Source organism: Notamacropus eugenii, chromosome 5, assembly GCF_028372415.1.
Source record: "Notamacropus eugenii isolate mMacEug1 chromosome 5, mMacEug1.pri_v2, whole genome shotgun sequence".
Taxonomy (NCBI): Eukaryota; Metazoa; Chordata; class Mammalia; order Diprotodontia; family Macropodidae; genus Notamacropus; species Notamacropus eugenii.
Window position 1 is genome coordinate 169,637,148 of NC_092876.1, and position 23,820 is coordinate 169,660,967.

A 23,820-nucleotide genomic window follows, 5' to 3' on the forward strand; every position below is an offset into this window, starting at 1 on the left:
TAAATATTTAATAAATTTAGTAAATATTTAATAAGTGTTTATCATATCCTTGCTGATATAAAGAAATGCAAAAGATAGTACATGATCTCAAGGAGCTCCCAGTCTAACGTGGATGACAATATGCAAACAACTTTGTACAGACATGCTATATACTGGATACACTGGAAATAATCAGCAGAGAGAGGGCACTAGCTTAAAGAGGGATTGGGAAAGACTTTCTGTAGAAGATAGAATTTTAGATGGGATTTGAAGGAAACCAAGAGCTAGAGATATGGAGGGAGAACGTTCTAGGTATGAGAAACAGCCACTGAAAATGCCTGAAGTTGGGATAATGGGGTGTTTTGTTGAGGAATAGCAAGGATGCCAGTATCACTGGATCCCAGAGTATATGGCGAGGATAAAATGTAAGATTAAAAAGGTTGAGGGATGGGGATTATGAAAGGCTTCGAACTGAAAGGTTTTGGTTTTTTTTATGCGTAGGGAGGTGACACGGTCAGACTTGCAAAAATCAGTTTGACAGCGGAGTGAAGGATGGATTAAGATGTTTAGACAATTGATACAGGCAGACCCACAGCTATCTCTTGCAGTAGTTCAAGCATGAGGTGATGAGGGTCTCCATCAAGACAGCAGCAGTGTCAGGAGAGGAGAGCGTATACAAGAAGTGTTTTAAAAAAAGAAAAGATTAAAAATTAATGGGCCTTGGCAATGAGATTGGTTGGGGATGCAGGAGGTGGGGGTGAGAGAGCAAGAGAGAGTGGGAAGAATCAAGGACAAATCCTAGGTTGTGAGTCTGAGTGACTGGGAAGATCTTGGTGGTAACATCAACAGTTATAGGGTAGTTAAGAAGAGAGGGGTTTAGTGAAAGGAGAGATTATGAGTTCAGTTTTGGACACATTGAATTTAAGGTGTTTTTAGGACATCTAATTTTTTGTCCAGTAGTGTGACAGATAAAAGATGAAGTGACTGAGGAAACAAAGGCTCAGACTTGTGAGCATGTTGATTTATTTAGCAGTTCATGCCACTTGCTCAACAAACTGAAATCAGGCCTCCTCACCTTTGGCATTAGCTACCAGATACAGGGGAAAATAGGTTTTTATGCAGTAAAAACAAACAAGACTTACTAATTAAAAAAAAAACAACAAGGATACAAAACTGGTAATCTGATTTCTAGTTGAGACTTTCCAGTTTAGGAGGGGGAGAACAAACAGGTGCAGTTTCCTGAAATCAGAAACAGAGGTGTTCCACACTCCCCCCAGGTGTCTATATTCAATTAAAGGCACATGGAAATAATAGCTGATTAACTAGTACAGGGCTAGTTTTCAGATAAGACATATTGGGTTACTTGAGGTTAATTGTGAGAAAACTTCCTTGCATCAATCTTCAAATCTGACTGGGTTTCTGGTCAACATAACCTAGGTCCTTAGTTAAGGATCTCTAAGCAACAGAAAGTGGTGGTCCAACTTCCCAGCCATGTAGGGCTAGGTTCATGTAACACAAACAAGCCAGGGCTGAATAAATAGAATTGAATAGAAAAGAATAAATAGATTTGAGAATCATTGAATCCATGGGAACTGATAAGATCAGCCAGTAAAATAGTATAGAGGAAGGAGAAGAGGACCCTAGAAAGGGCTTTGGGGATCCATCAGGTTTAGTGGACATGATTTGGGGGAGGGCAAAAGAAAGAGCAGATTAGTCTGGAGGAGAAACAGTAGATTAGTGTCACCTGAATTTTCCTTATTTCTTTATGTCAAGTCAAGCCAACATTTATTAGGTGCTTTCTATGTGCCAGTAACAGTGCAATACTCTGGGAATACAAATAAAAGCAGAGAGATAGTCTTTTCGCTCAAGGAGCTTATATTCTAATGGGGGAAAATAATATAAAAGGAAACTGGAAAGAGGGGATAGGGAGGAGTCATGATAAAGAAAGTCTAGAGAGAAAAGAAGACATGGCTAGCCTGGGTTCTTTCCTTAAAATGGAGACTCGGTCTGTCAGAAGAATGGACTGTAAGGCCTTAGACTAACCCCTGTTAAAAATTCGTGTCACTTCTTGGCTTAATTAAACAGAGTTATTCATACTACTATATTTGGCTTTCAGAACTATCCATAATCTGACCCACACACTCTACCAGTCTTTTTTGTACTTTTTTGTACCAATACCCCAGTTAGTTTCCTTACTGTCCTGTGGCTATACGACATATTTATTTCTTCTGTGTAACATATGTTATTCTTACCTCTAGGTGACTAATGTTAGTAATTGGTTGCTAGGAGATATTTTAGATGAAACAGTGTTACAGAGAGCAGCTAGTTAGGAAATAAATTTATAATAGAAAAGATTAAAATAGGTCTCTACAGAAAGCTGAGACTAGGCTTTATGATGGTAATATCAAAGTTTTCCCATTCCCTAATATCTCTACTCACTTCCATATCCCCTCTCAAATGTGAAAATATCTTACTGGTACATGAGGAAGCAGGTAAGCTACACCTGACCTATCCATATCTCTCTGTCCTTTGAAAGCCATATGGTAGGAACTCAGCTCATCAATACAACTTTATATCCTCCCTCTCCCTGCCACCTTAACCTCCTGTATTATATGTATCAGCACTCTTCAGTGATCTGTGTTGCCCATTCAGATGAACCATATGCTGCTTCAGTCCAGCCTTTGGAAGGAGGAGGCAGTAATTTGTAATAATTTCTTTCCCCATTTAGCTAGAAATAGAAACTGTTGTAATGGGTAAAAGGAGTTATCTTTGTTAAGTGTGTTCTCTTGTATTTCTCTGTCACCACCATACATCATCCAGGACTCTTTCATCATTGGTTATCTTATGACTTCTGGTTGAACACTTGACACTCATCACCTATCAGTGGTCAGAGGAAAGAAAACTATCAATTAATTTAGGTATAAGTCATCCCCCATGGATCACTGCCCTTTCATGGCATAGGGGTTTGTATAGCTCATTGAAATCATGAGCTGTGCCATCAGGGTTATTCAAGAGAAATAGGTCACAATGGAGAGTTCTGACAAAATGTGATCCACTGGAGAAGGAAATGGCAAACCACTCCAGTATCTTTGCCAAGAAAGCCCATGTTAGTAAGCAACAAACATGAGCTTTGACAGATTTTGGGAGACAGTAGAAGACAGAATGGCCTGGCATGCTATAGTCCACAGGGTCATGAAAAGTCACACACCATTGAATGAACATCAGCCAATCCCCCCCCCCCAGCATTGGATCAGAGGATCTCAGTATCCCTTGTTAGGTTAAAATGTTAGGCCAAATCAACTAAGATGAAATTCAGTAAAAATGTGAAGTCTTGAAATTGAGTCCAAAAAATCATCTTTTTTTTCTAAAAGGTATGTGCTAGTTTTAGTGGAACAGTTTGAGTCAACAGTGTGATATACGGCAATCAAAAACTTTATGCAATCTTATACTTCATTAAAAGAGGCACAGTGTCTAGAATTAAGGAAGTGATGGACCTTTTATACTCTGCCCTTATCATACTTAATTTATAAGGCTATGTTCAGATCTGGGCACCATGTTTTAGGAGAAAATTTATTGATTGATTTACTTCCAAAGTTGGCCTAGTTGGTGAAAATCATAGAGATTATACCATGTGAAGATGGGTTAAGCTTACTGAGGAGTGAGGAGGGGTGACGAAAAAGAAAGGACTTCAAAGTATGTGATAGCTGTCTTCAAGTATTCTCAATGAAAAAAAGAAGACTGAATTTAAATGCCATCTAAACAATTTACTGTTTTCCATGTACTGTTTTCTGTAACATTGGACAGATAAATGGCTTCCCCTTTCTGGTCTTCTATTTTCCATAACATTAAAACCAAGGGGTTGAACTAGGTCACAGTTTCAAAGCTAGAAATGGTATCTTCAGCCATTTAGTGTTAACTTGTACATTAAAAAGAATTCCCTCTCCAAGATTCCTGATCAAGTTGTCTTGTAGATTTTGCTTGAAAATCTCTAGTAAAAGTAAATCCACTGCCTCCCAGGGTAGCCTGTTATAGTCTTCAGAAAGCTCTAATAGTCAGGAAATGTTTCCTTACATCAAATCTAATGTGCTTTTTTGCAGCAGCCTCCATTAGCTTTATCAGGACTAAGCAGATCAGGTCTGGTTTCTCTTCTTCTTGACAGCTATTTAAGTACTTGTATAGATCTACAGTACCTCTTAAGTCTCCTCCTCTATTCCTGTTTCCCCCATATGATTCTCACATAGCATGAACTAGAGTCTTCACCTCATGGTTGTTCCTCAACTTGACAGTGCCCTGCCAGGGCAAAGGGAAGGAAGATTATCACCTCCACATTACCAGATACTGTATCTCTTCTAATGTAGCCTGCATTATCTTTCTTGACTTTGATGACATGCAGAGTCATAGTAAGCATTTTCTTCTAACTCTAAATTTCTCATCTGTTTAAATGTTGGATAAATTTATGAGAACAAGACAGTGCTATCTCACAATTGGTGTGTGTGATCCTGAATTTGTGGTAATTTTAATACATCCCTGTCTGGATTCCTGTTGTGTAATAATTGCACATGCACACACACACACATACACACAGAGCATGAAATCATTTTTTAACAGCATTTTAAATTTTATTTAATTTTTTTTAAATTATGAGCTTCACAGACATGAGTATTTCTACTTAGCAAAGAAAAATAGGATTCCATATGAAAGAAATCATGACTGTTCATTATGTACAAGTTTTTTTTAAGTTTATTTCAAATTTAACACATTAAATTCAACTGTACCTTGCTTGTCTTTTTACTTTTCTGACCTTCACTTCTGTTCTGATCTTTAGTACTGTCACTTCTTATCCCTTTAACACCTGCACCTCAAAAAAAAGCCTTCCTTTGATACAAATAAGTATAGTCAAGTAAAACAAATGTATGGACATTTGACCATTTCTGAAATATGTTTCATTTTGTACTCTGGTCCATCTCTACTCTGCCATCATTAGTGTTCTAAGAGTTGTGAATATTCATCAATCACATTGATCATAGTTCTTAAGTTTTTCACAGTTGCTTTTATTAAAATGTAATCATTCTGTAGTTTGTCATCCTCCTGGTTCTCTCTTTACACCAATTCCAGTTCGAAATTTACAAAGCATTTCAGGGTGGAAGCATGTAGAGTTCAGAAGCAGTAATTTCAAACAGGTATTCAGAATAATTTTTAGTAATAAATCATAGTGACTTCAGTTTATTTTAGCAGATATTTAGGGTTCTTTTGTCCTGGATTGATATTTGACTTTGTATTCTCTTACATTTATAGTTTTACACATTAGGAATAATTTTAAGAAGGAAATTATTATTAATTATAAATGAGTTGATTTCTTGTAATATACAAAGCCTTGTGGAGATGCAACAATAAATCAATGTTGAACCTTTTTTTTTTTTTTTAACCTATAAATTATTGTTGACTTGATTGAAATGCTACATTTCTATTTCTAGGTTGCGTTTATTGAAATGTCTCACAAACTACATCATTCTATTATATATAAAATACATAATCTAAAAACTTTTTCACCCAACAGTAATATATTAAGGATTGACTTCACAATAAATAAAACCAGGATTAACTGAATATGTAAGGTATTGGTACACAAGTTAAGTCTCTAGTGTATTTATCTAAACATCACCTAAAAGTGCACATAATAGATAGAAATAGATATTACAATAAAAATTACCTTCCTTATTGGGTAGCATTTAGATTATGGTTCTCATAAAAAATGCCATTCAATTTTTTTTCCTCTAAATTTTTTAGGGTTGGTCTTGCTGTAAGAGAAGAACAACTGATTTTTCAGATTTCTTAAGCATTGTAGTAAGTAATTCATGTTTATTGTTATGTTTATTTCATATAAATTGATAATTGACTCTAATTTTACCCTGTGTGACTGTAGTATGATTTAACAAAACTTCTGGCAGTATAGAAAAACTTCTATATTGGAGGATTTAGGTTTGAACATTTATTCTTCACACTGATAAATCCCATCTCCAGTTTTCCTGATGCTACTCTATTCAATGTAATGGCTAATTTAGCGATCGATCTGAGCTTATGAAGAGGGATTTTGGCCTCTTTCTCTTCATAGGGCCAGTTAGAAGCTACAAGTTATTAAAAATACATTAGCTATTAATTTAGACTTGCTCCCCATTATAATTGGAAAGAAAAACTGAAAAAGGCAAAGCTTTAGAGAAAAACATAAACATATAATTTTTAAAATCCCTATTTGTTCTTATCACTGAATTCTTCATTGCCCTTGTCCAAATCAAGAGTGTAGCTTTTACTATCGGTGGGTGAAGAGTGTGTGTGTGTGTGTGTGTGTGTGTGTGTGTGTGTACTAATTAGAATTCAAAGTAAGTCTTTCTTACAGAGTAAATGATATGACTAAAGAATTTAAGAACTCAAAACTGGAATTTCAGGGGTATATGTAATAGATTTTCATTGAATATGGCACTATAATACTAAAGTAAGCATTTTTATTAATAGGGCTGTACAAAGGGTAAACATAATGATGAGAAACCCCCTGAGCCTGTCAAACCCGAAGTCAAGACTACCTCTGAGAAGAAGGAATTGTCTGAATTGAAACCTAAATTTCAAGAACACATTATTCAAGCCCCTAAGCCAGTTGAAGCAATAAAAAGGCCAAGGTATACTTTATAAACAGTTGTGTATTTCTGACATACTTAAACAATAGCATTAGCAGTATTTCATTTCGTTTCTTTACATTATTGTGTAATGGTATTTGAAAATATGTGTTTATGGACAGGAAGTTTCTCTAAATTTTTAATAGGTTGTAATAGTTTTTTGAATGGATACATGCCTTTGTTGAATCATGCACATGTCTCTTGAATTTAAGTATATTCACTTGGGCTACAAGTAAATATATTTTTAAATTTGATAACAATAGTGTTCAAAAATTCTCTAGCCCAGATGAACCAATGACAAACTTGGAGTTGAAAATAGCTGCTTCACTAAAACAAGCACTGGATAAACTTAAACTGTCATCTGAGAATGAAGTAGATAAAAAGGGTAAGAATTTTATCATCTCGCTCTGTAAGTTAATGGGGTTCTAGAAGAGAAGGGAGTTAGTAAAAGTTTACTGCATGTAAACTATGAAATTATACTAGAGAAGTAGGACATAGGGCTGAGGTAATTCATTCAAATAGCTGAACATTTAATCAAAAAGTACAATCTATTAATAGCAGAAGAATTGTGTAAAGGGTGTGATGGAAATTCTGGAATCATTATTGAAAAATATATTATTTTCTTTTTCTTATGAGTCATTAATAGCTAATATAGTTTTAAGATCCCCTTTAAAACAGATTATTTTGTTATATATTATTCTTTTGTCCTTCTTTGTAATGTCCTACATGTATTTGCTCTCTTTGATTTTCCTTTTAGGCTAGAATTGATTATAATGTGTATTCCCACAACAGCAAATATACTTCTTAAAATTTGTTAGTAAAACTTTTTACTTAAAATAGTCCAATCGTAAATTAAGTTTTGGCCACCTAATAGCTAGAAATTTAATACTAAGGTATAGATTTTAATCTTTAACATAAATTTTGGAAAAATATCTAATATGATTGTATCTTGATGAAGGTAGACTATGTCTTAAATGGGGCCGAAAGTTAAAAGTGTTAGTGAGTTAAAATGCTTTTTCTTGAGAATACTTATAAAGACCCTTTCATATTTCAGATGAGGACAGTGATGAGATTAAGATTGGGACATCATGTAAAAATGGTGGCTGTGTGAAGGTAAATTGCCGTTTTGTAAAACCTTTAATGGAAGTCACATGAGGCTGTAAAATTACACATTTGTAGTAGTGAACAAAATATTCATTCATTTGTAGCTGGGTTTTTTGTTGTCATTCATTGTAGTTTCGAGAGTTAATGTATTAACTTATTATTCTTTGGCTATTTTTCTCACTTATTCAGGAAGTTTGCACAGAGACTTGTTCTACATTCTGAAAGCTAGGGAAAATAGATTATTGGCCAGATCCAGATTTAATGAGCCATAATTTTGCAGGACTAGCCTTGAAACTTAAAAATAGATTTGTCTGGATGTCATGCTGGTAAATAAGACACAGATGTGACAGTCATCACCTTCATTCAACTTCAAAAAGTAAATTTATCAACCTACTGATATCAGTGTATTTATTCTATACATAAACAGTAGCATCCACAAATTTATCTTGCATATAGGATTACAGAAAATTTATATTAAATTGAAGATAATTATTGGTTTTAGGCATATTTTATAAATATGAAAAAAAACTTTTTCTCACCATTATGGGTACACTGGACATATACTCAAAATATCCTTTGCATTTTGTACACAGTATTAATATACCTTACTTAGCTTCCTAGGACATCACCAGGAATATTTATCCCTCAGATTTTATCTTTCTCTCCTCTCAAACCTCCACATAGTCTTGCCCAAGTTCCTCACACTTCCCATGGCTCTACCTGACGCCCAGAGATGCAGCCTGAACCTAGTACTACTTCCTTCAGACATGTGCGATCCTTAGGCAGAAGTTGATTATTTTAATGAAGCCAGCAAATGTTGCCTTAGATTTCTACAACACTTATAAGGTTTCTTGTGCTGGAAATCAGTAATCATTTTAGGAATTCTGAGTTATTTGAGGATATATAAGTATCACAGACTGAAGAAAATATTAGTAAAATAAGTCATATTTCCTAATTTTATCCAGAACATTTTCTAATTTTTTTATTACTAGGTTGTAATTCTAATTTCCAAAAATTAAAGGATAAATGTTTAATAATCATTTAAAGTATTTGCAGTGTTCAATTTTGAATGCTCTATATTCTTAATGTAGATTTTTATATGTTCCATGCTTTAAAATGGTATACTTGCCAATCATTTGTCACTTTGAACCCTTTTTTTCCTCTCCCTCTCCAAAGACATACCAAGGTCCACAGAGCATAGAAGAAGTTTGTATTTTTCATTCCGGAGTCCCTATTTTCCATGAAGGGTAAGCATAACAAAACTTAAGTACTGTATTTCCTATAAACCTTAAAAATAATCTTTTGTTGTCATTTTATTATTCTTCAAAAACTCTAAAAGTGGCCTTGTCATTTCATTCAATTTTTACTTCTTTTCTTGCTTGCTGCCGGTACTTTGCTTAAGTTAACAATGCAAGATTTAGTTATTTTTTATGATCCCTTATTGTATGTAGTATTAGTAGGCATTGTTTAAATGGTCCTGATTATTTAGGTCAGTATTAGACTTTTAGATTGTATGACATGAGAAAAAAAAACCCAAGAGGTACTATTGTAATACCACTGCTTAGTAATTTTTTTTAAAAAATCAGTGCTACGCTTCCAAAAAAAAAAAAGCTGCAGAGGCCCGCCTAGAATTTTCTCATTGGCTTCTAGTAAGATCTCCTATTCTCTGTCTTGAAGTCAACATTCTAATAGGACCTTTAGCCAATATAAAAAAGTTGTAATAAGAGTAAGCAGGACAGAAAAAAAGAATGTTTCACTTTAGATAATGATTTTTAATACTGAAGCCCCCTGTTTTTTATATAGGAAGTAAACTTTTTTTTAAGAACCTCTTTTATATAGACTGTTTAGAGACTATTGTATATATGAAATTCATATATGTAGAAGTTCCCAACATAAATACTATTTTTAAATGGTGATTCAAGGTGGATACATTTATTAAGATAAATATCTTTTGAAATATGATTCGTTGACATGTTCAGGGTTAATCAGTTATTGATTACTGCTACCTTATTAATTCTTGCTACCTTTCATTAAATCTTTGAGGAAATAAATTAGGTAAGTCTAAATGATATTTCATTATATTATTGTATGTCCAACATTTGTCTTTGGAATTTTGATAATTCAAAGGATGAAATACTGGAGCTGTTGCAGGAGAAAAACTTCTGATTTTAATACATTTTTGGCCCAAGAAGGATGTACAACAGGAAAGCATTTGTGGACCAAAAAAGATGCTGTAAGTAGATATTGCTTTCATGTCTTTCAAGTTCAGAATAGTTTGAAGTTTCAGTCAATGATCGATGACCAATTTGAGCTTTTTCCATATGGTTTTAGGTAAACAGTTTTCCTAAGTAAAATATATTTAGTGTGTGTGTGTGTGTGTGTGTGTGTGTGTGTGTGTGTGTGTGTGTATAGAGAGAGAGAGAGAGAGAGAGATGTGTGTATATATATGTATGTGTGTGTATTTTTTATCTTGTTTTTAAAAGTTCTTTTTTTCAGTCTTTTAGTTCATGATCTGTTTATTGGCCACTTTCAGTCTTTGCTTTTCCTTTTTTTTTTTTTTAAATAAATTTTGTGGGTACCTTTTTATCATCACTGTCATTTCTGGATATAATAGCCTATCCATTCCCTCATCTTGCCAATTCGAGATTGAACTCTTTCTTCCTTGCAACAAAGAAACAACTATGCAGAAGCAACCAAGACAGTGAGCATGTCTGACCGTGTTTACAGTGCTTTGTCTCTCTCCTAAGGAGGGAAGTCTTTTTTTTAAGTGATCGTTTCATTTACAATTCTGTAGATATTATTTTTGGAGTACAATGGACCCATGATTTCATTGGTATAGAAGATGCCCTGCCAGCACTGCAGAGCTATAATTGGTACGAAACTTCTAAACCTAGACAGCCCTGAGGCACAAAGAAGTGACGTGACTCACACATAATGGCAATGAGGGATAAGAGGTTCCACTCAACTGAGCTCTAGATCCACCACCACAGATTGTTTGCTTCTTGTGTTATTTCTTATTTCTTTTTATTAAGTTATTAAGTTTTAAACATTCATTTACATAAGATTTTGAGTTCCAAATTGTTTCCCAATCTCTCCCCTCCCCCCCACCCTAATATGGCATACATTCTGATTATCCCTTCCCCCAGTCTGCCCTCCCTTTTATCTCTCTCCCCTTCCCCCCACCCCCATCACCTTCCCCCTTACTTTCTTGTACGGCAAGATGGGTTTCTATATGCCATTGCCTATATATTTCTCAGTTGCATGTAAAAACAATTTTTAACATTTGTTTTTAAAACTTTGAGTTCCAGATTCTCTTCCTTCTTCCCTCCCCACCCATCCTCATTGAGAAGGCAAGCAATTCAGTATAGGTTATTACATGTGTAGTTATGCAAAACACTTACATAGTAGTCATGTTGTGAAAGACTAACGATATCTCCCTCCATCCTATCCTGCCCCGCACTGATTCTATTTTCAACTTTGACCCTGTCCCTTTTCAAAAGTGTTTGCTTCCCCCTTCCCCAATCATCCTTCCCCTCTATTATTCTTCTACCCATGTCCCCTTCCCCCTTACTTTCCTGTAGGGTAGGATACCCAATTAAGTGTATATGTTATTCCCTCCATAAGCCAGATCCCATGAGAGTAAGGTTCACTCTTCCCCTCCATTGTGAAACCTTTTTCTTCCCTCTTTTATGTGAAATAATTTACCCCATTCTATCTCTCCCTTTTTCTTTCTCCCAATATATTGCTCTCTCACCCCTTAATGTTATTTTTTAGATATCATCCCTTCATATTCAACTCACTTATGCCCTCTCTCTATATTTCCTCCAGCTACCCTAATACTGAGAAAAGTCTCAAGAGTTACAAATATTATCTTTCCATTTAGGAATATAAACAGTTCAACTTTAGTAAGTCTCTTATGATTTCTCTTTCCTGTTTACCTTTCATGCTTCTCTTGATTCTTGTATCTGAAAGTCAGATTTTCTATTCAGCTCTGGTCTTTTCATCAAGAGTGCTTGAAAGTTCTCTATTTCATTAAATGTCTTTTTTTTTCCCCTGGAGGATTATACTCAGTTTTGCTGGGTAGGTGATTCTTAGTTTTAATTTTAACTCCTTTGACACCTGGAATTCATATTCCAAACCTTTCAGTCCCTTAATGTAGATAGAAGCTGCTAGATCTTGTGTTATCCTGATTGTATTTCCACAGTACTTGAATTGTTTCTTTCTGGCTGCTTTCAATATTTTTTCCTTGACTTGGGAACTCTGGAGTTTGACTACAATATTCCCAGGAGTTTTTCTTTTGGGATCTCTTCCAGGAGGTGATGAGTAGATTCTTTCAATTACTATTTTATCCTATGATTGTGGAATATAGAGGCAGTTTTCCTTGTTATTATTTCAAAATAATAAACATTAAATTCAGATACCATGGTTCAGCCATGCCCAGGAAATGGGGATCCACTTTGTTTCTAGTTTTTGCTACCACAAAAAGTCTTTCAATGAATATCTTTGTATACATTGGACTTTTGTTTCTGCCTTTGACCTCCTTGGTCAAAGTAATACATTCATACAGAAATGAGATCAAAGATGTGAATAGTTTAATCATTTTTATTTTAGGTATGCATTTTTCTCTAATTTGAGAATAACCTACATAGTAGCAAAAAGAGTAAAATCAGAAAGCTGATTTTGAAAATTACAGCTCCAATGTCATGGAATAATTTTGAATATATCATTTTGCTATAAAGAAATTTCTCAAGAAAAAAATAATGGTAAGGCTATCCAAATTCTTTCTCCATTTCACCTTCTCCAAATCTTCTAAATTCTCAGAAAGTATTCAGTTATTAAATGGTTACTATTTTTATATTTGGAATATTCATTTTAGGTCATATTTACTTGCAAAAGTCTTTTTTTTTTTTTTTTTTAGTTATCTGCACTTCAAAACATTAGTTCACCTTGTATAACCAGCAGTTATAGCACTTGTACAATTGAAGTTTGTAGTAGGTACATCTTTGCTCAGTGTCTTTTTTTTTCAGTGCTGATGCCTTGGTCACCTTCCACCTACATTTCAAATGAATAGCTCTTTTAGTACTTTCTTTGCAACCATCCTCTGAAATACAAGCAGTATAATTATCCTTGTTTTACAGATTAGGAAACTTAGGCTCAATGGAACTTGTTTACAATAACACAGCTAGTAAGTACATCTGAACCCAAGTCTTTTAACAAGTCCCCTGGCTCTTCTTTGTACATAACAATGTTTCTTTTCATGTGCAAAAATATGACATACTTTATATGATGTGGTTGTCAAGAATAAATACTTTGTGGCAAAACTGAGTACTGTATAAAGGCTAAAATAAAAACTGAGCAAGGAATGTCACATTTTTACCTAATTAGTCATTTATTAAAATGTATAAATTATATTCCAAAGCAAATGGTATTTTTGCATTTAAATATTGATTTCATTAGGACAAATTTTAAGACTACATAAATAATTTGGAAGCGTATTACATAAGGATGTTTTCCTGGACGAAGCTTTGAAATACACCTTTACAATGTTTCTAGAAGCACAGTCTACATTAATGCACTTTATCTAAAAAAGGGGAGGGATTGAGGGATAAACATTTGTCTAATACCTACTATGTGCCAGGCTCTCTGCTAAGCTCTTTTTACAAATATCATTTCTCCTTATCTTCACAATAATTCTTGAGAGGTAGATTCTATTGTTATCTCCATTTTACAATAGAGGTAACTGAGGGCAAGCGGAGCTTAAGTGACTTGCCCAGGGGCTATACAGCTAGTAGAGTGTCTGAGTCCAAATTTGAACCCGGGTCATCATGACTATATGTCCTCCACTCTGTCCACTGTCATCATCTGCCTCTGGTTTTATTAAAAACTTTTAGTAATTTTTCTCATACTTCTTATGTTCATAAACTGTTTCTAGAAAATAATTTTCCTTTCTGTTTTCTCCTGGATTTTCTGAAATGTTAGCATTAAAAGACCTTAATAAAATTCTTTTAGATGCCTTATTGTAATGTGATATCAAATAAAATAACTTTTGTAAATGTTATTTTTTTTTTTAATTTTTGCAAAACTTAAAGCACTGTATTATAATTAAAAGCTATTATGTGAAGGTGACCCTGGGTTCTTGAAAACTATTAATAGCAGAAAGAATATGAGTCCTTCCAAATTCCACTAAACTGGACTGACATATTAGGATTAACACAGTTAGGATGGGTCATCACCATATTGATCATGGTTCTGAATTTTGGGGGCCCCGGCTGTTCTTAAATAACACATAGTAAGCTGGGATTTGTGTTTGTTGAGGAGTACTTATACTGATGGTAACTTTGGATCCTTGAATTTTAATAAAAATGTAATAGTAAAAAAAAAATCACCATTTGAATTTTCCCTCCCTCACCTCTTTCATTCTTTACAAAATATATACTACAAAGATTTCAAAGTAATCTTAGTAATTCACATAGAGACACATGGCACTAAAAAGATCTTCAAGTTTATTCCACAATTTTTTCTTTTAAATTTCAACCCAAAAAATTTCTATTCCCTTGGTTGGTGAGTTGTAATTTATGTAAATTTTGGGGAAAAGACATAAAGTGGAATTCCAAAATTAAGTTTTAGTTTTATAAAGTAATTTTTGGTTAAAGCTAGGTTTGGCTAGGAAATCATTATTTTAATTTGATTAATTTTTTGGAACCACTTTAAATATATCCCATTAGATACTATTTAATTTACATCAACTAAAACATATTGTAGCATTTTCTCTTGATGACAAGATTGCAAAAATTTAATTCCCTCTCTAAAAAGTTCTTTATTTTCCCCTTCACACTGTGAAAAAAATCATTTGTAGATGATATGCACCCTTCATCCTGAATAAAGCACTAAATTGACAGCTGCATGTGGCACCATATCATAGTGTTCCATAAAAAAAGAACCACACAAACTAAATAGAGCCCTGCCTTCTGGAGTTTGAAAAATTAAGAGTTTCTGAATTTTGTTTTTAATGTCTCTTTTACTGCAGGGGAAGAAAGTTGTTCCATGTAGGCATGACTGGCATCAGACAGGAGGTCAAGTTACCATCTCAGTATATGCTAAAAATTCACTTCCAGAGCTTAGTCATGTAAAGGCAAATAGTACACTGGTAAGTATGCACATGTGTTGTGGTAAATTATTATATTTTGCTCTTATTGCCTTTGTACTTTGTAATAAAACAAAATTTTTTTTTTTATTTTAGAGATAATTTGGAATCTAAAAAGATAAGAGAAATAAAATTGACCTGAACTTTTGTCTCCAACTATATAAGAAAAATTAGGAGTAAACTATGATTTATACTTTGAATCTTTGATGTGATATATTTGAAAGACATATTGTTAAAATTTTGCAGACTGAGGTTTACATTGGGATCTGCTAAATTCTTTTTCCTGAAATAGTCATGTTGTTCTGATTACCATATTCATTTGTATAGAATCTTTTATCAAATACAATGATACTTATTTAATATTCTGCACTTCACTTAAAATGCTCCTTATGCTTTCTTGTTAATGGTTTTTTTAAACCAGAAATTAGTCCATAGTATTTTCCTAAAATGAATTTGCTTTGAATAGTGTTCATCTAAGCTGCTTCAGTTCTGTTTGCTTTGAGAAATCACAGATAATTTCATAAGTTTAAGTTTTTTTGGTTTTCTTTGATATTAGAAATTATTCAGTTTGATTTTTTTCCTACTTTGTTTCAGTTAAATATCCATATTGTCTTTGAAGGAGAAAAGGAATTTCATCAAAATGTCAAATTATGGGGAGTAAGTATCCATTTTTCAGAATTTTTTTTGCCAACTCAAAGTTTACAATCCTAAAGTAAAAGACTTGCTTAAGTAGGAGCTCTGCACAAAATAGTCTTCATCTTATTTAAGGAATAAAAAGCTTTATCTTCTGTACCATTGTTACATGGCAGGGTGGAATATGACATAACCTAAGAAGTTTGGATTTTCAATATAAGTTGGAAATAAAATCTTTATCCTGACTACGTTTTTTTAAGAATCTCAAAAACTACTCCACCTTACTTCTTTTTTGTTTGTTTCAGGTAATTGATGTGAAAAGGAGTTATGTAAATATGACAGCCACAAAGATTGAGATCGCAATGAGAAAAGCTGAACCTATGCAGTGGGCAAGGCTTGAACTACCTTCACCCAAAATACAAGATGAAAAAAAAGAAGACATAGCAGATTGAGAGCAAAGGAGTGGGGGGAAGGATGGGGACGTTAGTTATTACCTGTTTTTAGGTTCCTAATACTGTGTGGTGAAGTGGTGACTTACTATTGTAATCATATACATGCATAGATACATGTATATATGCACATACATGTTATTACTATGGCATTCCAGACATAGTCAAAAATAGATTCCTAGAAACCAAAATCTTTTCTTCTTTTTTCCAAATTCCTGAAACTAAAAACTAAAACTTGGAGTGTTCTTGTTATCTAAATATTGAACTTACTAAATTCCTGAGTCAGGAAAAGAAAGATCACTCCCCTTAACATCATTCAATACTTCTCAGTATCATAGTCATGTGAATGAGAGAAATATGAAGAGGGCATTCCATGTGGTATCTCACTTTTTCTTTTATTCATGTCACTCTAGTACTGTGGGATATAAGGGTTTCATTCAGTTCTTTTAGGTGTTTGGGTTCCATAGTTTTAGGTGGGGGGAGGGGCTGTAAGCAGCAGAAATTTTTTTTTCTCCATTTCAAGTTACCTGAGTCATATATCATATGGTGTAAGTAAATTAGGCCATCAAAATAGGATGGACATTTTTTTTCTAGGAATATATTCATAGAGGTGATGAATAGTAATGAAAAGGGAGTTTGTGTGTTGTTTAATTTGTCAAAAAAAAAATAATTGCAGCTAGCTTCCCTGTACTAATTCTATTTCTTACTAAGCAGTCTGATTGTTACTGCTAAGATTCATTGGGAGTGGAGGGGAAAAAGTTAACTTACAGAATTTGAAAATATCAGTTTGGTCCTGATTTACTATTTTATATAAAAATTATGTTAAATTACTTTCTTGTGTGATTATTTAAAGATCTCAAGGCTCTATTAATTTTTGTGTGTGTTATATCTTCAGCAGTTGACTCATTTGCACCCAGACTGATGAATTGTACTGGAAGCTTTTGAAAAATTTGGGAATTTTTAGCCTAGAAAAGAGGACTTAGGGGAAAGTGATAGCTGCCTTCATATATTTGAAGGACTATCATGTAGAAGGCAGTGACTTTTTTTTTTCTCTCTGACTGCAAAGGGGAGAACTTGGAAACCATAGGTACATATTATAGACAGATCTGCTTAGAATAAAAAACAATTACTGATAAGAGTTTATTCGAAAATGAAGTGAACTGCCTCATAAGATGTAATGATTTTGTAATTCTTCAAATGCAAGTGTTCACAGTAGGTGACTATCAGATGTTCTAGAAGGAATTTATTTCTGCATATTAAATTTTTAGTTAGATTAAACTATGACCTCTATAAGAGAGTCCATTTTCATCTCTGAAATTCCGTGTTAAAAGTACAAATCCACTAATTAAAGCACTGAAAACATTGGTATTAGTTCAGTACAAAGCGAGAAAAGATTTGGCTGTTAATAATAATTATCTAAACCTTCAGGCAAAATGTTTTAATCTAGTTAAAAAAAACACTAGGCAGACAGCTAATCAAATACAGAAATTACTATTTCCTTTATAAATTTTTTTCTATTATTTTAATAAAAATTACATGTTTTAAGATGTTTTTTGCTTATACTTCATGAAGACTTAGGTAGCTAAATTTGTATGTTTATTTGTCTAATAGAATTTTAAATGCTAACTAAGGTATCCATTAAATAATATTTTCCATCATGGTGTTATACAAGTATATTTGGGAGAATGTTTAACAAAGGCTCACTCTCATAGACTTGAAAATTTGGGGTTGAATATTTGTTACAAATGCTAAAATTAGATCATTACCATAAATCTTTAGATTCTTTGTTGTTAATATCTTAGTACAATTTGGAAAAAGAATTTTTAGCAAATATATAAGAACTTATCATGTCTGGGAGTAATCAGTGATCTTTATAGGCACATCCCACAACATCAGGGACTTGATTGACATTTTTGCAATCAAAGCCATTGTAACTTGTCCAAAAAGTAAATTAGATTTTTGGTAACAATTTGAGGTAGTGCTTGAACCCTAATTGCCACATAACTCACTGTGTACAACAATGTTTGTTCCTGTGGAACTAACTGATCCTGTAAAGTCATTTCACTTTAATACATCATGTTTACAAAAAATCAGTCAACAATATTAGGTAGGTTATACCTATGTTGTACTTTTCCTTTATCACGAATAATGCTAAAATTTCAGTTAAGTAAAAATGGTAAGATTTATGCGTAGGGTTTTGGTAGCATCAGTGATGGTTGCACATACATGTTTACAGGATGGTATATATTTTAAGTTGACAAAATATAGATTTAAGAAATCTGCCAAGCTAGAAATGTTTTATTAGACTTTTATCATCAAAGATGATAGTAGTAGCAGCAAACATGGCTTTATTGCGTCATGTTTTACAGTTCTTGTTTTTCAATTGCCCATACCTTTGTTTCTTTATGGTTTAGATTCTTCTAATTTATAATTCTGAAATCATTCTCCACTGGGTATAGAATCATAAGGACTTCAGTAAATCAAGAAATTAGTGTAATATAACTATACTGCAGATGAATTTTTCAAGGTAATATTTTATTAAGATCTGCTTTTACTGATGCTATTTTCCCTAGAAATTGCATTTTGGTGGATATTAATTCACAAATTTGCACAAAGGGCCCTGCTAAGAACAATAGTTGAAATTCCTAGGGTATGGATGATTATACAGGAATCAGTCTTACTGAATTATAGTTATACATCTGTATATTTTACAAACCATTTCCTGTTATTGATCCTGAACACAAAATATTCCTTGCTATTCTTTGAGTAATAAAATATAGAATATACAAAGTTACAGTAGATAAATTTGTTGTGCAAGCAAATAATCTTCCCCTCATTGACCCCAACCACTATTTGAATTTTTTTTTTGGTCCTCATCCCTGCTCTGGCCCTGCCACCCACCCCACCCCAAAAGGAAAATAGGAAATTTTATTAACTTCCTAGGTTTATATCGTACCTCCCTCATCTTTATTTAGCCTATTTTTATACTATATTGATCATAGTAACAATTTCAGACAGCACAAAGAATACATTTAACTTCAGCCTAGGTTTGTGACTTTATCTAGAATCATTAGCCAAACTCACTATTTGATGGTAAATAACTAGACTTTTAACTTTCTACTCTTCACTTCTTGTGGCTTAAGAAAAAATAGGACTTTCCTTAGAAACTTGATTTCTTTGACATCTTTGATGAAACTTTCAAATGGATAGCCCTCCTGTAAGAGTTTAGTTAAAGGCAGTTTTATCAGGATGGTTCCTTTTTCTGTAATGAATTTGTAAATATTTGTAAAAAATATAAACCAAATCAACCTATGATAACTAGCCATTAAATGAAGTCATGTAATTTTGTCAGGCCTATCTTGTTACCGTTGAAAGACCTGTTTGCTTAGCCTGTTCATATCTGTTGTATTTTTATAGTGGCATAGAGCTGTAATACTGCTTCAGTATTTATATATTGTATTTGAGATTTTAATTTCCTTCTTTGGCTATAAACTTCTTTGGTTTCAGAGATTAGGGGAAATTCAGTATTCAGGCCCAGTGGTTTTTTTTTTTTCCTCAGAAGTAAATGTTCTCTGTGGTTTCTTATTAGTTGGAAGACAAGTAATTTTCTTTTATTAGAGTAAGAATCAATCACTCTAATATTCTATAGTTCACTATTTAAAAATCTTTTAACTTTTTAACCTTTGAATTTAGGGCATTTGCATTTCCAAGTCACCATTTCAACATTTTCTTGGTTTTATTACAAAAGTTAAGTCAGTTGGCATAATGTTGCAATTCCTCTATTCATGTCCTGGACTAGTAAATGCTATAATGGTTACATATAATTCCTTCCCTCTACCTCCCACCCAAAGATCATTTTGAGTGAAATAGCTTCTGCTTTATATAGTTAATATTTGTGTGTCTGTTGACTAATATGCCATCATCTGTAACAAAATGCCTTTTCAATTACTGATCTTTTCATTTTTTTTATGCATGGTTGTCTAATTCTCTGCATGGGGGGTGAGGTTCATGAAATATTTTTCTTTAAGAATGTTTTTTAAAGGATAAGTTATTTGCTTGTTAACTTTTAGGTTCTCACTTTAAAGAACCACTACCTTTATTGTCTGTGTGAAGCAATATAATAAAAACTTGTTCTCCTGATTTGTGATGTTTCTCTAGTCATTACAACAGAATTATTTTAGTAGACTGACCCTCAAAGAGGCAGCATAACATGACAGAGCCAGACTCAGAGTCAAGGAAGGACATGGATTTAAGTCACACTTCTGAAACATGCTGGCTGTATGACCCTGAGCAAGTCACAATTTCAGTAGCCTAGGCAGCTCTAAAAGTGGAAGGTGCAAACCTGTATTCAGTAGAGGGAGAAACCATAGGCTTGGCCCTTATCCCCTTTCCTTTCACAAACCTCCTATAGAATATTGATACAGGAGAGTTGGACTCAGAAATCTGTTCAGGTCTACAACCACTAAAAAGAATTTGGCCCAGTTACACAGGAAAAGCCAAGTGGAGGAAGATTTACTTCCCAGACTAAAAGGGAAATAGGCTGCCCCAAGCTCTAAGGAGTCCCTGTGGACATCTTCAGGCAGAGACAGGTTGCTGTGGTTATTCATGTTCAGTAGCTGCTGAGGCCCCTTTCAACTCTAAAGTTCTGTCGCTGATAAAATGATCTCATCCATCACCACAATAATGTGTACTGCACTGAATTAAATTTGAATTTGGTTTACCAATAGGCAATGATCAGCCATACAAGAGGACAAATTAGGTGAGTGAGAAAACCAGCATTTTACCCTGGAGAGCTTTGTGGACAGGTGATAGCTATCTTCACATATGTGAAAGACTTTGACATTGAAGAAGCAGAATGTTACTTGGTGTTTCCAGAAAGGAGAACTACAGGCACATAGAAGCTTGAGGAAGACAGATGTCAGTTCAGCATAAGGTGAACTTTCTAATTGCCCCAAGGAGGATACATTTAAAGTGAAATATTTTACAATAAATTAGAAATTCCTATACAGAGACTATGCTCTAGCTATGATTTAATTTCAATGATTTAATACGTGGCATTTTTCATAAGGGAGGGGAGGGTGAATGATAATATAAATTGTTCCATAATTTGATTTCTAAATTTTTTTTAATTGCAGTTCACAATGACTTCCCACTCGCACCTCCATTTTTAAACCCTTTCATGAAACAATGGTTGGTTAGTGGTTGTCCTTTGTTTTTGAAGAGGACCAAAATGATAACACTATTTTGGGATCAAGATGTACAGTGTGTCCAAATGTGGCTGATCTAACCAATACGATCTCTGAAGGCACAAGTCCGGCACAAATAGTCCATACGAACATTTGGAATGGAGATATCACAGTTTGTGCATCTCAAGTTACTTTTGAGCTACTGCAACTCTATTTTGCTCACAGAGCACAGCACTTTCTTTGGAGATACTGGCACAGGTGTGCCCACATCAATGTCTCACAATTCCAAAGTTCTTCGGAGAGACCTTGTATTGCCTCTTCTGCCCTTCAGATGAGCACTTGCCTTGTGTGAGTTCCCTGTGAAATTTTAGGCAAATGTACATTTAGCTTTCTAACAACATGGCCAGCCCATCAGAGTTGCACTCTACAGTAGATTTTAAATGCTTGGCAGTTTAGTTCAAGAAAGGACCTCAGTGTCCCAAACCTTATCCTGCCAGGTGATCTTCAGAATCTTCCTAAGAATTCAGATGGTAGCCATTTAGTTTCCCGGCACAGATAGACTCACCCAGGTTTCACAGGCATTAATTACAACAATAAGGTCAGGACAACAGCTCTTCAGTTTGGTAAGCAGCCTGAATACCTCTTCTCTCCCAGTTTCTTTCAAGGCCTCCCAAACACTGAGCTAGCTCTGGCAATGTATGCATCAACTTCATCATCTATGTGTACATCCTTGGAAAGTATACTGCAGGTAAATGAACTTATCCACAACCTTCAAAATCTCTCCATTTACTCTAAGTAACCACATGAAACTACGTAAAAATTGAATGATTTTGTGTGCCCAGGCATTCTGCTGAGGACTGGTATAAATACAAATAAACAAGACAGTCCCTGCCCTCATAGAACTTAACATTCTAATGGAAGGAGGGGGGTGGAGGTAGCATGGTGTAATAAAGCATGGTAACAGTTGATATATAATACTTTAAAGTTTACAAAGTATATTATCTCATCTGAACCTCACAACAATCCTGTGAGTAGTATACTCCATGCTGCAGGTATTGTCTAAATGTTATATAATATGTATATACATATTCAGAAATATATACATATTTGTATATGTATATATGAATAGATATACATGTGTATATATACACATGTGCATATATGTATGTACCTGTGTATATGCATTGTGTGAATATACACATGTGTATGTACATTTGTATCTATAAATAGATGCACATATACATACACTGTCTCTAAAGACTAACATGCTATGGATAATACTTTGGAAAGATTCTGTTATATGTTCCAAATTATCTACTCCATTATTTATCTCCTTTATTTCTGCACTTCATTTCTAACCAAATTTCAATTGTAATATCTCCTTTTAAAAGTTTTATGTTTTTGAATCATCCTGGCTTTTTTTTTATTGTTTTGTCAGTTTTTGGTGTAGTTCCATGATTTTTAGTCACTCCTCAGAATGCCTTTTTTACCCCTCTCTTTTCAGAGTCCATTTGGTCCACTTTGCTTCAAAGTATAATACTCATTCATCGTGTTATGATGTTTTACAATACTTAGTCAGTTTTCTTTTTTTGTCTTTAGTTTTACCATGGTTTTTTTTATCTGCATGGTATCTTGTCTTTTTATCTTTCTACTTTTTTCTCTTAATCCCAGAGGTCTATAGCAGACTTTCCTCCACACTGGCCTATATATTTGCTAATACATATGGTTTTGGTACAGAGCTCCAAGCCAGAATAGCTTAAGCAGAGGTGAGCTGGCAAATGTTTAACAACCAGCTCTATGAAAAAAAATGTACACAGGACACTTTTAAACTACAATGTTGCTGTGGCCAGCACAGTCTAGCAGGTCCGGGGTGGTTATGGGGCTCACAGAGTGAGGATGAAAAGACCGGCGGAACACAGCAGTCTGAACAAGCTGTGTTTATTCTAGACTTACTGAGCCAACAAATAAGGGGGTTGAGGTGCTTATATAGTAAAAAACCATAGGGGTAGCGATTGAGGCGTGAGAGCAGAACAGATCATGATAAGTAGCAAAGGAGGCCTCAGGGCCTCTTTTCCTGACATATTATCCTGTATAGCATAGCAGGGGCCCTGATTCCTGGAACTTCAATACCCGAATTCAAGGACGTGCACCTGAGAACAATATATCACTTAACTTCTCAAGTCAGCTATTATTCTCCCTTGGAGGAGGGAAACTTTTGATCAGGGGCTCTTTCAAACCCCTTCAGGTTCTCTACACAATGTTAACTTTCCATAATTTTCTTTGAAAATTTAACAGTTGGCTCTTTTGAAAGCTGGTTCCAGCTAACTCTAACACACTCCTAAGTCTCCTCAAAGTTAGAAGACCCACTGGGTCTCAACCCTGGGCAAACCTTTCCAGGAAAAGAGAGGTTCTCAGGGCAAGGGAGGAATTTAGGTAGTTTAACTCTCCCCTATTGCTTCAGTGGGTTTTACCTTGTGTTGAGGCATTTTGTCTTCTACACTCGTGCATTCAGCTTGTTTTAGATTTTTCATTTTTCTTATTTTGAGATTTTTTGTAATAAAGAAGTTAAACCAGCTTTACCAGTTTGTCACTATTCTTGAGGCAGTTAGGTGGTGTAGTGGATAGAGCACCAGACTTAAAGTCGGTGAGACTAGTTC

At 34.2% G+C, this 23,820-nt stretch overlaps 2 protein-coding genes across 4 annotated transcripts in view; one reads left to right on the forward strand and one right to left on the reverse strand.

Annotated features, from left to right (window-relative positions):
* CHORDC1 (cysteine and histidine rich domain containing 1) overlaps window positions 1–20,117 on the forward strand; it is a 31,932-nt gene extending 11,815 nt beyond the window's left edge. Inside the window, exons 3-11 of the mRNA XM_072611417.1 lie at window positions 5,767–5,823; window positions 6,490–6,650; window positions 6,929–7,032; window positions 7,702–7,760; window positions 8,928–8,998; window positions 9,879–9,984; window positions 14,779–14,898; window positions 15,490–15,552; window positions 15,834–20,117. Coding sequence (XP_072467518.1) covers window positions 5,767–5,823; window positions 6,490–6,650; window positions 6,929–7,032; window positions 7,702–7,760; window positions 8,928–8,998; window positions 9,879–9,984; window positions 14,779–14,898; window positions 15,490–15,552; window positions 15,834–15,980 — 888 coding nt within the window. The 3' untranslated portion in view covers window positions 15,981–20,117. The remainder of the gene's footprint in view (window positions 1–5,766; window positions 5,824–6,489; window positions 6,651–6,928; window positions 7,033–7,701; window positions 7,761–8,927; window positions 8,999–9,878; window positions 9,985–14,778; window positions 14,899–15,489; window positions 15,553–15,833) is intronic.
* Window positions 1–23,820, reverse strand: part of LOC140505428 (N-acetylated-alpha-linked acidic dipeptidase 2-like) — a 238,272-nt gene that overhangs the window by 87,578 nt on the left and 126,874 nt on the right. The window contains exon 22 of one of the 3 annotated variants that reach the window (XM_072611405.1): window positions 19,386–21,520. The exons of the other annotated variants lie outside the window; for them this stretch is intronic. Within the exon in view, the coding sequence (XP_072467506.1) occupies window positions 21,433–21,520 (88 nt within the window). The 3' untranslated portion in view covers window positions 19,386–21,432. Of the gene's footprint in view, window positions 1–19,385; window positions 21,521–23,820 lie in introns of those variants that run through there. 3 annotated transcript variants of the gene reach the window in all.